The following is a 12048-nucleotide window of genomic DNA, read 5'->3' as shown; positions in this document are numbered from 1 at the left end:
ATAACCCTCCATTCCTTTCCTGTCCACATACCTATCCATATTTTTTAAATGACAAAATCGAACCTTCCTCTACCACTTCTACTGGAAGGTTGTTCCACACAGCTACCGCTCTGAGTAAAAAAGTTCCCCCTCATGTTACCCCTAAACTTTTGCCCCTTAACTCTCAACTCATGTACTCATGTCTGAATCTCCCCTACTCTCAATGGAAATAGCCTATCCATGTCAACTCTATCCATCCCCCTCATAATTTTAAATACCTCTATCAAGTACCCCCTCAACCTTCTACACTCCAAAGAATAAAGACTTAACTTGTTCAACCTTTTTCTGTAACTTGGGTGCTGAAGCCCATGTAACATTCTAGTAAATCTCCTCTGTACTCTCTCTATTTTGTTGACATCTTTCCTATAATTCAGTGACGAGAACTGTACACAATACTCCAAATTTGGCCTCACCAATGCCTTGTACAATTTTAACATTACATCCCAACTCCTAAACTCAATGCTCTGATTTATAAAGGCCAGCATACCAAAAGTTTTCTTCACCACCCTATCCACATGAGATTCTACCTTCAGGGAACTATGCACCATTATTCCTACATCATTCTGTTCTGCTGCATTCCTCAATGCCCTACTATTTACCATGTATGTCCTATTTTGATTAGTCCTACCAAAATGCAGCACCTCACACTTATCAGCATTAAACTCCATCTGCCATCTTTCAGCCCACTCTTCTAACTGGCCTAAATCTCTCTGCAAGCTTTGAAAACCTACTTCATTATCCACAACGCCACCTACCTTGGTATCATCTGCATATGGGTTATACTTATATTTCCTTTCAGTGATGTGTACCCTTTATCAGAATTGCATATGCTTGTATGGAGAGCAGAATCCTGCTTGTGTTGATGAAAATAAATGAGCTAATTCTAGATGTCAGAAAAGGCAAGATGAAGGAACTCAACACACTAGTCCACAGAGGGATCTTAAGTGGAGACAGAGCAATTTCAAATTCCTGGGTGTTAATATCTGATGTGAGTATCTAACCTGGATCCGATATATCCATGCAGCTATAAAGAAGGCACAACAGTTAGGAGTTTCCAATATCACTCAAATATTTCTATAGGTATAACTTGGAGAGCATTATAACTGGCTGCATCACCGTCTGGTTCATGGGGAATACTGCACAGGATTGGAGTAGTGCCACAGTAATCACTTTTTTATTTCTATTTCTGCACAACTTATTTAATATAATATTTCATATAATCACGCAGTCAAGCATAGCTAGATATGCTCAACTTCCAAGCCCTGAAGCCACTTTGCTGCTCAGCCAGCTCCAATGGACAGGACACATGCCTCACATGGAGAACTCCGGGTTACCAAAAGCAGTACTCCACAGAGAACTCTCTCAGGGCAATAGAGATCATGGTGCCCGTACAAGAGGTACAAGGACCAAATTAAGCAGAGGCTGTATCAGGCAAATATGAAGATCAAAGAGTGGCAGCAGCTGATCCACGGCAAAGCCAAGAATTTTGAGGAATTCAGAAGAATGACTGCTAAAGAAAAGATGAAATGTAAGAAGGATCCAACTACCCAAGCGCTCGCATCCCAGCTGTCCCTGAGTCCCAACTGCTCCCGGGTCTGCAGAACCAGAATATATAAACCAATTGGGGAAGAGAAGAGGATTTAGCGTATGCTTCATGGTCACTGATGCTTGCTGGAACACTGGAATGTCCATGCCCTCAAATCCTTTTGTTCCCTGGATCTGGAGTACCTGGTGCTGCTGTGTAAATCTTTCTGGCAGCCGAGGGAGTTCACAGCTGTTATTATCACAGCTATTTAATAACAACATCCCCCAGCTGTGTGTTATTATCACAGCTGGTGGATGACTCCCCCCAGAAATTGGTCAGGTCAACCCGAACCAGAAGCCCTGGATGATCAGTTCCATGCAAACAGCACTTAACGCACGACGGACAGCTTACGTTGCCGGTATTCGTCAGGAGCTCAAGAAATTCAGATCCGATCTGTGCAAAGTCATCAAGGCAGTGAAACAACAATACAGGGACAATATCCAGGCACAACTCTCAAACAACACACACAGCTTATGGTAATGCGGCAAATATGGCTTATGGCAACCATCGCGGACTTCAAAGCTAAGCACAGTGGTGCTGCCAACATCACTGCCTCCCTCCCAGAGGAGCCAAATCTTTTTACGCTCGGTTTGATATTGCCAACACTGAGCCCTCGAGGACAGCCGGCAAAGCGACCTGCACCATGGTCATCTCTGAGGCTGAAATTCGCAGGTGTTTCCAATGAGTGGAAAAGTCTCAAGGTTGCGGGACTGGACGGCATCCCAGGGCGGTTACTCGGTATTTGCGTGACACAAATGGCGGGTGTGTTTAGAAACATTTTAAATCTCTCCCTCTCCCAGTGTAGAATATCCTCCTACTTCAAAACATCCACCATTGTCCCTCTAGCTAAAAAGACCAAGGTAACATGTCTAAACATGTTGGCATCCTGTCGCACTCAGCTCAATGATAAGCAAATGCTTTGAGAGGCTGGTCAAGGACTACATCTGCAGCTTGCTACCACCCACACTGGACCCACTACAATTCACCTACAGATACAACCGATCAACAGATGACACAATCTTCACTGCTCTGCACACCTCCTTAAACCTCTGGAGAAGATGGGTGCTTATGTGAGAATGCTGTTCTTGCTGTACTGTTCAGCATTCGACACCATAATTCCCTCCAGGCTCGCCAAGAAGCTAAGAGACCCTGCCTTCACCCTATCTTGTGCAAGTGGACAATGGACTTCCTATCAGATCGCCGGCAAGTGGTAAGAGTGGGCTCCCTCACCTCTGCCTCTCTGACCTTCAAAACAGGTGCCCCTTAGGGCTGTGTTCTAAGCTCCCTCCTTTTCGCTCTGTATACGCTTGACTGTGTCACCAGCCACAGATCCAATCCGCTAATGAAATTTGCTGACAACACTACACAGATTGGCCGAATCTCAATTAATAATGAGGCAGCCCACAGAGAAGAAGTCATCACCCCGACACAGTGGTGTCAGGGAAAGAGCCCCTCCCTCAATGTTGCAAAAACAAAGCTGGTTGCAATGTCGCAAGAACATGAGGAATGGAGACAGGCTGATACCTATTGATGTCAATGGATCTGGGGTTGAGAGGGTGAACAGCTTTAAATTCCTGAGGATACACATCATTGAGGATCTCACGTGGTCTGTACATAATGGTTGTGTGGTGAGAAAGGCACAACAGTGTCTCTTTCACCTCAGACGTTTGATGAAGTTTGGGATGGGGCCCCAAATCCTAAGAACCTTCTACAGGGGCACAATTGAGAGCATCCTGACAGGCAGCCCCACTGCCTGATATGGGAACTGTACTTCTGTCAATCGCAGGACTTTGCAGAGAGTGGTGTGGATAGCCCAGCACATCTGTAGATGTGAACCTCCCTCTATTCAGGACATTTATTGAGATAGGTGTGTAAAAAAGGGCCCAAAGGATCATTCTGGACCCAAGTCACAACAACCACAAACTGTTCCAGCTACTACCATCTGGGAAATGGTACCACAGCATAAAAACCAAGACCAACAGGCGGGACAGCTTTTTCCGCCAGGTCATCAGACTGATTAATTCACGTTTGTAAATTCTATTTTTACAATTTATACATAGATACACACTCAACACACACACTTTACGGCAATTGTGCTGGAGCATAAAGACAATTTTCACTACATATGTCAGTGATAGTAAACCCAATTGAGAACTTTTATCTGTGTCATTTTTTTTAGTTCTATTATTCATCTTCTTCATACTGTCCTAGTTCATGTTAATCTAAGTGTGCTCGAGTGAACATGGTGTTATTTAAAAATTGCTATTTTAGTTTTTATTTTTCTTTGCATATTTTCCAGATCCGTTTCAGACCAGGATATTATACCAAATGAATACGTCAATAGGGGCACAGGGAGTGTTTAGTATCTTTGTTATATTTTTACTGTTCAGTTCTGTTTAGAAGATTTTCTTCAGTCTTGACGTAAATTCAGATTTTCTTTGGGCTTGAAGTAAATTCAGTCTTAAAGTAAATTTTGTTGAAAGATTTTCCTTTATCAGACGATGACTATTTTCTTTGCTTATTGATATCCTAAATATACTTCTATGTTTCATATTCATCCATTGGTGGTATTGTATCCTGATAAAAAAACATAGAAACATAGAAAACAGGTGCAGGAGTAGGCCATTCGGCTCTTCGAGCCTGCACTGCCATTCAGTATGACCATGGCTGTTCATTCAACTCAGAACACTGTACCTGCTTTCTCGCCATCCCCCGATCATTTTTGCCACAAGGGCCATACCTAACTCCCTCTTAAATATAGCCAATGAACCAGACTCAACTGTTTCCTGTGGCAGGGAATTCCACAGATTCACCACTCTGTGTGAAGAAGTTTTTCCTCATTTTGGTTCTAAAAGGCTTCCCCTTTATCCTTAAACTGTGACCCCTCATTCTGGACTTCCCCAACATCGGGAACAATCTTCCTGCATCTAGCCTGTCCGATCCGTTTAGAATTTTATACGTTTCAATAAGATCCCCCCTCAAGCTTCTAAATTCCAGTGAGTATAAGCCTAGTCAACCCAGTCTTTCTTCATATGAAAGTCCTGCCATTCCAGGAATCAATCTGGTGAACCTTCTTTGTACTCCTTCTATGGCAAGGATGTCTTTCCTCAGATTAGGGGCCAAAGCTGCACACAATACTCAAGGTGCGGTCTCACCAAGACCTTGTACAACTGCAGTAGAACCTCCTTGCACCTGTACTCAAATCCTTTTGCTATGAACGGCAACATACCATTTGCCTTTTTCACCGCCTGCTGTACCTGCATGCCCACCTTCAATGACTGGTGCACAATGACACCCAGGTCTCATTGCACCTCCCCTTTTCCTAATCGGCCACCATTCAGATAATAATCTGTTTTCCTGTTCTTGCAACCAAAGTGGATAACCTCACATTTATCCACATTAAATTGCATCCTTAAAGGGATGCTCTTTTTCATATCATACTGGCTCTCCTGCATCTTTATGTTTAATGTTCTGTACTTTTCTCGTCTAAAGTTCACGTTTTGTATCTTTGGAAATTAGTTCCATAATTTGAATTAATCATTTTAGCTTTAATGATGCAAGGCAACTGATTTCAAATCATCCCTGCATAGCTGTGTCAAGCTATAATCCATTTGATTTTTTCCCCGATTTGATACCTGATTCTTGTCTGTTTCGGTAAGTTACAAAATGGGTTTAAAGCTTAGTGGGCTTACTGAGTCTTTCTGTAAAATATCTCCATTTATTTTGATAATGGTTGTTCCTTTTTGGTTGTTAATAGGCTGATTATGGCATGCCAATGCTTCATCAGATGTGGAAAATTCAGAAGTATTGGGTGAATTTTTGTATATATTAGGAACTTAACCATGAGAGGGACAGAATCAAATGTTTTTTGATAGACAATATAACATTGGAAGATTTCTGCTTTCTTCAGGCTTGATATAGAACTATATAATATACTATCAGTTTTTCTTTTAATCCATTCATACCCTAATGGCATTCTTTCTACTCTTCTGTAAGGATATTGTGGTTATCTGAGTGAAGGCTGATTAGTTATGAGATGCATGATGTTACAATTTTGGTCTTATGGTTTTAGGGAGCATCTGGTGTATTGTATTCACTTCCGATTGTCCAGCTCTGGGAATGATTGGAGAGGGTGCAGAACAGGTTCATCAGGGTGTTGCCTGGATTCGGTGGCATGTGAGACAAGCAGAGTAACTTGATAAACTTGGTTTGTTTACTCTGGAATTTGAATAGAGGTCTGACAAAAATGTGTAAGATTTAGAGATAAGATTTTGGTAGGCAGCCTATATTTTGTTTTTCCACATAGAGCAGATATCTAATACCAGAGTGCATTTGGTTAAGATGAGATGGGGTAAATTTACAGCAGGTAAATTTAGTTTTTTCACAGGGTGGTAGGTGCCTGGAATTTACAGTCTAGGTCAGATCAGAGGGAACTATGTTACAGATGCTCTGAGAAATACATGAATGTGAAGCAAATGAAAGGATATGGTCAATAATATAAGTGAGGATACCAAAGTTTATTTTTTTTTCTTTCCCAGATAAATAAAGAGTAAAAACAAGGAGAGGGTCGCTATCGGACCGCTGAAAAACTATGTTGTAGTTGTAGTAATTGGTGAAAAATAAATGTCAGACAAACTCTGTGGAAGTCACTAGCAGAATTACAAAATGCAAAGAGCATCCACGGACATAATTGAGTGTAGTTGCTATTACAAAGGAGAAGGTGCGTCGGTATCTGATAGGTCAGTAGATAGGGAGTGTCATTGGACTGAATGACACAGTTTATCAGGAGGAGAGGGTGGATATCGGACCGATGGGAAATGATGCTGGAGATGTAGTCATGGGTGAAAAGGAAATGGCAGACAAGCTCTGTGGAAGACAACAGAGTCTGCCAAAATGCCAAGGGTTTCAGGGGGACAGGAGTGCAGTTCTATTACAATGGAGAAGGTGCTCTGGAAGATGAAATGTTTGAAGATAGAAAAGTCACCTGGATTGGATGATACAGTGTATCAGGAGACTTCCTAGGGTGTGTGGGGATTCCCAGAGCATCAGGACCTGGAGTGAAGGCTTCAGCTGAACCAACAGCTGGATTAATAAAAAATGCATTCTCTAAATTGTAACCTGAATCCATAGAGCAGCAAGTGATTGATGGTAAATGTTCATTACCAGGTTTTGACAAGACACAGTCTAACATTTGAGTCGTGATTTGAACTGTGCATTTCATCACTCACCTATCAGTTGAGTGGGTAACTCAGATAACCCTTGGGCAATGTTCATGTATTCCTGTGGATCAGGACCTGTTTAAATCAAAATAAGTTCATGAAAACAGAACTAAAATAACTAAAATTTATTTCAATGTGCCTTTGTGTTCAGTGAGTGTTTTTAACATACCGAGCTCTTGTATTTCCCTCAGTATTCTGTCCAACTTTGGTAACTCAGTCCTCAATGTCACAAAGGATTCCCACAACGCCTTCTGGGCCTGGGAGCCTTTGCCCATCACCAAACTGAGGAAGAGTCTGGAACTCTCTGTCCGGTTTCCCTTCTCTGTCAGTTCAGTGACCTTCTACAAAAGGAAACAATGAATTTATGGTGGAGCAAACAGACAGACATGGAGAATGTGGAGGAAATTATCTGTTCATGGTCCCAGTAGCGTCACAACAGATGCAATCACTGGGCTGCTGCCTCATCCTCCCTGGGTTCAGACATTAACAGAGAAACAGTAACTGAAGGAAATTCTAAATCAATACTATGTATGAATAAGGATTTACTGACGCTTACGGTAGATACAACTTGATTAATTTCCTCAATCTATCAATGTGCAACATTACTTCAACCAGAAGAGAGGGGAGAGCGAGACAGCAAAAGAAAATGGATGGTGATCATGACTCAATCATGGCTTAAAGAAGATCATAGCTGGGTGTTCACATCCAAGGATAAATGTTTAATTGAAAGGATGGCAGGTAGGTGAAAGGGTTGGGTTGACTCTGGTGTCAAAAAGAAGAAAAGTCCTTAGAAAGAGGTGATATTGGATAAAATGATGTAGATGTTAAGAAACTGCATTGGAAATCCGACCCTGGTTAAAATGATATACAGGCCTCTTAAAAGCCCCCAGGATGTGGGCTAGTAATTCCAGTAGGAGAGCAAAGAGGCATGTACAGAGCTCAGTGTTAAAATAGCCATGGAGAATTTCAATATGCAGGTAGCTTTGGAAAATCAGGTTGGTGTTGAATCCCAAGTGAGGGAATATATAGAATGCCTAGGAGGTGGTTTGTGAGAGAAGCCTATGGTTTAGCCCACTATAGGAAAGGCTGATCCGGATTCTGTGTTGTGTATTGCATCAGATTTGATTGGGGAGCCTTAGGTAAATAAACCCTGAAGAGGCAGTGATCATAAAATAGCAGCACGCACACTGCAGTTTGAGAGAAAGAAGTAAAGTTAGATGTATCCATATTACAGTGGAATAAAGGAATTACAGAGGCATGAGAGAGGAGCTGGGCAAAAATAAATTGGAAGAGAACACTAGCAGGGACAATGGCAGAGCAGGGATGGCTGGAGTTTCTGGGAGCAATTCCGAAGGTGCAGGACAGATAATCCCAAAGATAAAAAATTATACCAGAGGAAGGATGATCAACCGTGGCTGATAAGGAAGTCAATGCAGCACGAAAGCAAACGAGAGGGCAGAGAACATAGCAAAATATAGCGGCAAGCTGGTGGACTGGGAAGCTTTTACTAACCAGCAGAAAGCAACTAAAAACCCATAAGTAGAGAGAATATGAAATGTGAAGGTAGGCCAGCTAATAATGTAAAATAGATCACCAAAAGGTTCGTCTGATATATATGCCCTTGTAGGATAGCCTATTGATTTTTGGGGTCATGCATATCAGCTTTGTGCATGGTAGTTCATCTCTAACCAATCTTAAGTTTTTCCTGGAAGATATTGGGAAAATTGGTGAATCGAAGGAAGTGGGTGTTGTCTACATGGACTTTAGCTTGGCATTTGACAGGTACCGCACTGGAGGTTCAAGAAAGTTCAGTTGTTCAGCATTCAAGGTAAACTGGTAAACTGGATTAGAAATTGGCTTTTTGGAAGACAGAGAGTGGTTATAGACTGTTGCAATTCTGACTGGAGTTTATAACTCACGCGGTGCCACAGGGATCAGTGTTGGGTCCGTTGTTGTGTGTCATCGATGTCAATGATCTGGATGAAAATGTGGTTAATTGGATCAGCAAATTTGTGGATCACACCAGCAGTGGGAACGTGGAGCGGAGAGTGAGGGACACTACCAAAACTTGCAGTGGTGTCTAAACCAGCTGAGAAATGGGTGAAAAATCGCTGATGCAATTTAATGCAGACAAGTGCGACGTGTTGCACTTTGGAAGGGTCGATCTTATACACTGACTGGTAGGCAACTGAGGAGTGTGGTAGAGCATAGTGATCTGGGAATACTGGTCCACAATTCATTAAAACTGGCAGCAAAGGTAGATAGATCAGAAAGTAAATACTTGGCATATTAGCCTTTATAAAAGAAAATATTGAGTACAGGAGATGGGATATGATGTTGAACACGTTGGTGAGGCCTAATTGTGTGTATTGTGTGCTGTTCCAGTCACCTACTTATAGGACAGATGTAAAGAAGGTTGAAAGAGTACAGAGAAAATTTACAACAATATTACCGGGACTGGAGGACTTGGGTTATAAGAAAAGATTGAACAGGTTAGGACTTTGTGCCTTGGAACGCAGAAGATTAAAGGGATACTTGATAGAGCTACACAAAATTATGAGGTGTATTGATAGCGTAAATGTAAGCAGGCATTTTGCACTTACGTAAAGAAGTACTACAACAAGAAGTCTTCAGTAAAGGATGTGTAACACTCTGGGAAAGGTTTCTCTGCTAACGTGATGATCTTTCTGTAGAAGCAGTGCTTGGGCTATGGTTAATGATAACGGGTGCTTAGGAATGTGAACCGTCAAGCGAGGAGAGGGTGCTTACGTGCTGTTTGCCCAACACCGAGGCAATCTGTGCCGTTTGTTCAGCAGAAGATGGAGAAAGAAGATGCGAGAAAGGAGAGGTTGTAGACACCAGGAAGGAGTGGACTTGGAGTGGGGCCGGGAGTCGATGAAGCCAGGGAAATCGATGGAGGACCAGCGGAAGGGAAACCGTGAGCTCCAGCGTCTGCACATTAAAATGGCCCCTTTTCTTTTTGTTTTACTTTAGCCGTTAGTCAAATTAAGAATTATAAAGCTAAATCGTTTAATTACATATGTGCTGTACTGTCTGTTATTTCGTGGTACTGATTTGTAATGGGAACAAATCACGTAGTATCCACACAAACAGGAGGTTTTGCACCTCTATCTCAAACGTTTGGTGGGGCCAGAGATTGTCTTCCCTAGACTGATGCAGCTGACAGAACCCGAGGGTTACAGATGAAAGGTGAAAAGTTCAAGGGGTACATGAGGGGAAACATCTTCACTCAGGGGGTGGTGAGAGTGTGGAATGAGCTAGCAGTGCAAGTGATACAAGCGGTTAAGAGAAGTCTGGATAGATACATGAATGATAAGGGTATAGAGTGCCAGGGCCCAGTACAGATCAATGGGAATAGGCTGTTTAAGTAGTCCGGTATGGAACAGATGGGCCAAAGGGCCTGTTTCTGTGCTGTACTTTACTAAGACTATGACAAGTCAGCCAGTCATTGTTTGGAAACTCAGATGGAGACCAGACTAGCTGTGGTTAGCAAGTTTTCCTCCCTCAGGTACGGAGGTGAAGCCAGTTGGTCCAATTTACAATCTGACTGTTTCATATTCATCCTGGATTAATGAGCTGAGATGAATTTGACCAACAATCCTGTAAAGATATGAAATTCATTTTAGACTGAATACCTGTTCAACAGACCAGATATGCAGACACTGCACTTGGACCACACTGATAAATACAGCAGGTGTGAGAGGGAAAGGTAAAGCTGAACCTGTAATTCCCAGTGCTCCCCACCTTAACAGCTGAAACCAGATCAACTGGAGACAAGTCAGAGATCAAAGCCTCCATTGCCATGTAGAACTCCCAGAACGTGCAGGAGATTAATATCGATCACTATTCCCTCTGATACCAGCAGTTCAGTGACAATACACTAACTACACTCACCGCATTTTCTTCTCTACTGAAATGTCCCTCCTTTGTCAACATCAAATGGAGTCTTTCAACCTTTTCTTCAATTGCTTGTTCCAGTCTGTCCCTGTAGAACTTTGTCAGTTGGTACAGTCGATACTCCTCCCCCTCTGTTAGGAGGTCGGAGATTGTAAACCCTGGCTCTGCAAATATAAAAAGAGAATGTAGACACAAATTCAAATATCGCTTGTCTGCATGGCTCTCACCCAACTCAACAAACCAGTCATGTCTTGAACCTGAGTGTTCACCTGCCTTCAGCTGGAAACGCGGAGTTATTCCCAATCTCCGATACTGGCTTTAAAACCGACCCATCAATGCGCCGGGAATGATGTTCCCAGAAGGACCACATTCACTAGAAACCTGTCTCTCCTACCGTCCCATCCACTCACCGAATTCAGTGTAAGATGGGCAATAAATGTTGGGACTGTCAATGATTGTCGTTTCCCAGAGATGCTCTCTACATTCTGGCGCATACATTTCCCTTAATTCATGTCCCGGAAGTAGCCTCTTATCTGGACAGCTGCATTTCCTCCGATACACATCCTGGAACTCCTCAGTGCAGGTAGTACATTTCCTGTAGTGGATTAACATGTCCCTCACTACACCACTTGTACCTCATCCTCACATCACCCTCTCCTCTGACCAACCCTCCAACAAGGAATCACATTCTCCCTCCTTCCTGCCACATCCTGTGAACACATCACCCTCATATTTCACTTACCCATACCTTGTTGGGGACGTGACAATTCCATGTTTGATGAGCTTCCAAGTTGACAGAAAGTCGCCTCACTTGTGCCGGTTCCGGGGTCCTGATCAGTGTCTCTGACGTCACTGTTTCTGGGCTGAATTTGCTCCTCCTCTGTAGCTGGACCACATTCCATTGGGACATTGCTCTCAATCCGACCCTGCTTTGGTAACTTGCTTCCCGTGTCCCGATCATCTTCCCTCGATGATCCACCTGTGGAAATCCTCTTGAGTACTTTCTGTACCCAATTTAATTTCCCACCTGAAATAAATGAATTGCAGGTTTAGAATGATTTATACACGAACAAGGATTCACAATGGGTGCCATGGAGTTGAGACTCTGGCTGACCATATTTGGAGTGGGACTGTGCTGGAGAATGTGAACCACACTTCCTGCCAGGTGACCATCCCGACACATCCACTCCCAGAAAAAGAACAGGACAGACACAGTAATACTGATCACTGGCTACGCAGTAGTTGAACACACTGATAACCAGGGGATATTAATGTAACAGCAATAGG

The 12048-nt window shown here is 42.8% G+C and overlaps 1 protein-coding gene across 4 annotated transcripts in view; it reads right to left on the bottom strand.

Annotated features, from left to right (window-relative positions):
- LOC140723061 (NACHT, LRR and PYD domains-containing protein 12-like) overlaps window positions 1–12048 on the bottom strand; it is a 103684-nt gene that overhangs the window by 25205 nt on the left and 66431 nt on the right. For all 4 annotated transcript variants that reach the window (XM_073037685.1, XM_073037683.1, XM_073037682.1 and 1 more), the window contains 4 exons: window positions 11504–11788; window positions 10759–10925; window positions 7013–7184; window positions 6853–6918 (listed from right to left, as the gene is read on the bottom strand). In XM_073037685.1, the coding sequence (XP_072893786.1) occupies window positions 6853–6918; window positions 7013–7184; window positions 10759–10925; window positions 11504–11788 (690 nt within the window). The remainder of the gene's footprint in view (window positions 1–6852; window positions 6919–7012; window positions 7185–10758; window positions 10926–11503; window positions 11789–12048) is intronic.

This window comes from Hemitrygon akajei, unplaced genomic scaffold (assembly GCF_048418815.1).
Source record: "Hemitrygon akajei unplaced genomic scaffold, sHemAka1.3 Scf000099, whole genome shotgun sequence".
NCBI classification, from domain to species: Eukaryota; Metazoa; Chordata; class Chondrichthyes; order Myliobatiformes; family Dasyatidae; genus Hemitrygon; species Hemitrygon akajei.
The sequence above is the reverse complement of the archived record's forward strand: the minus strand, read 5'-3'. Positions and strand labels throughout refer to the sequence as shown.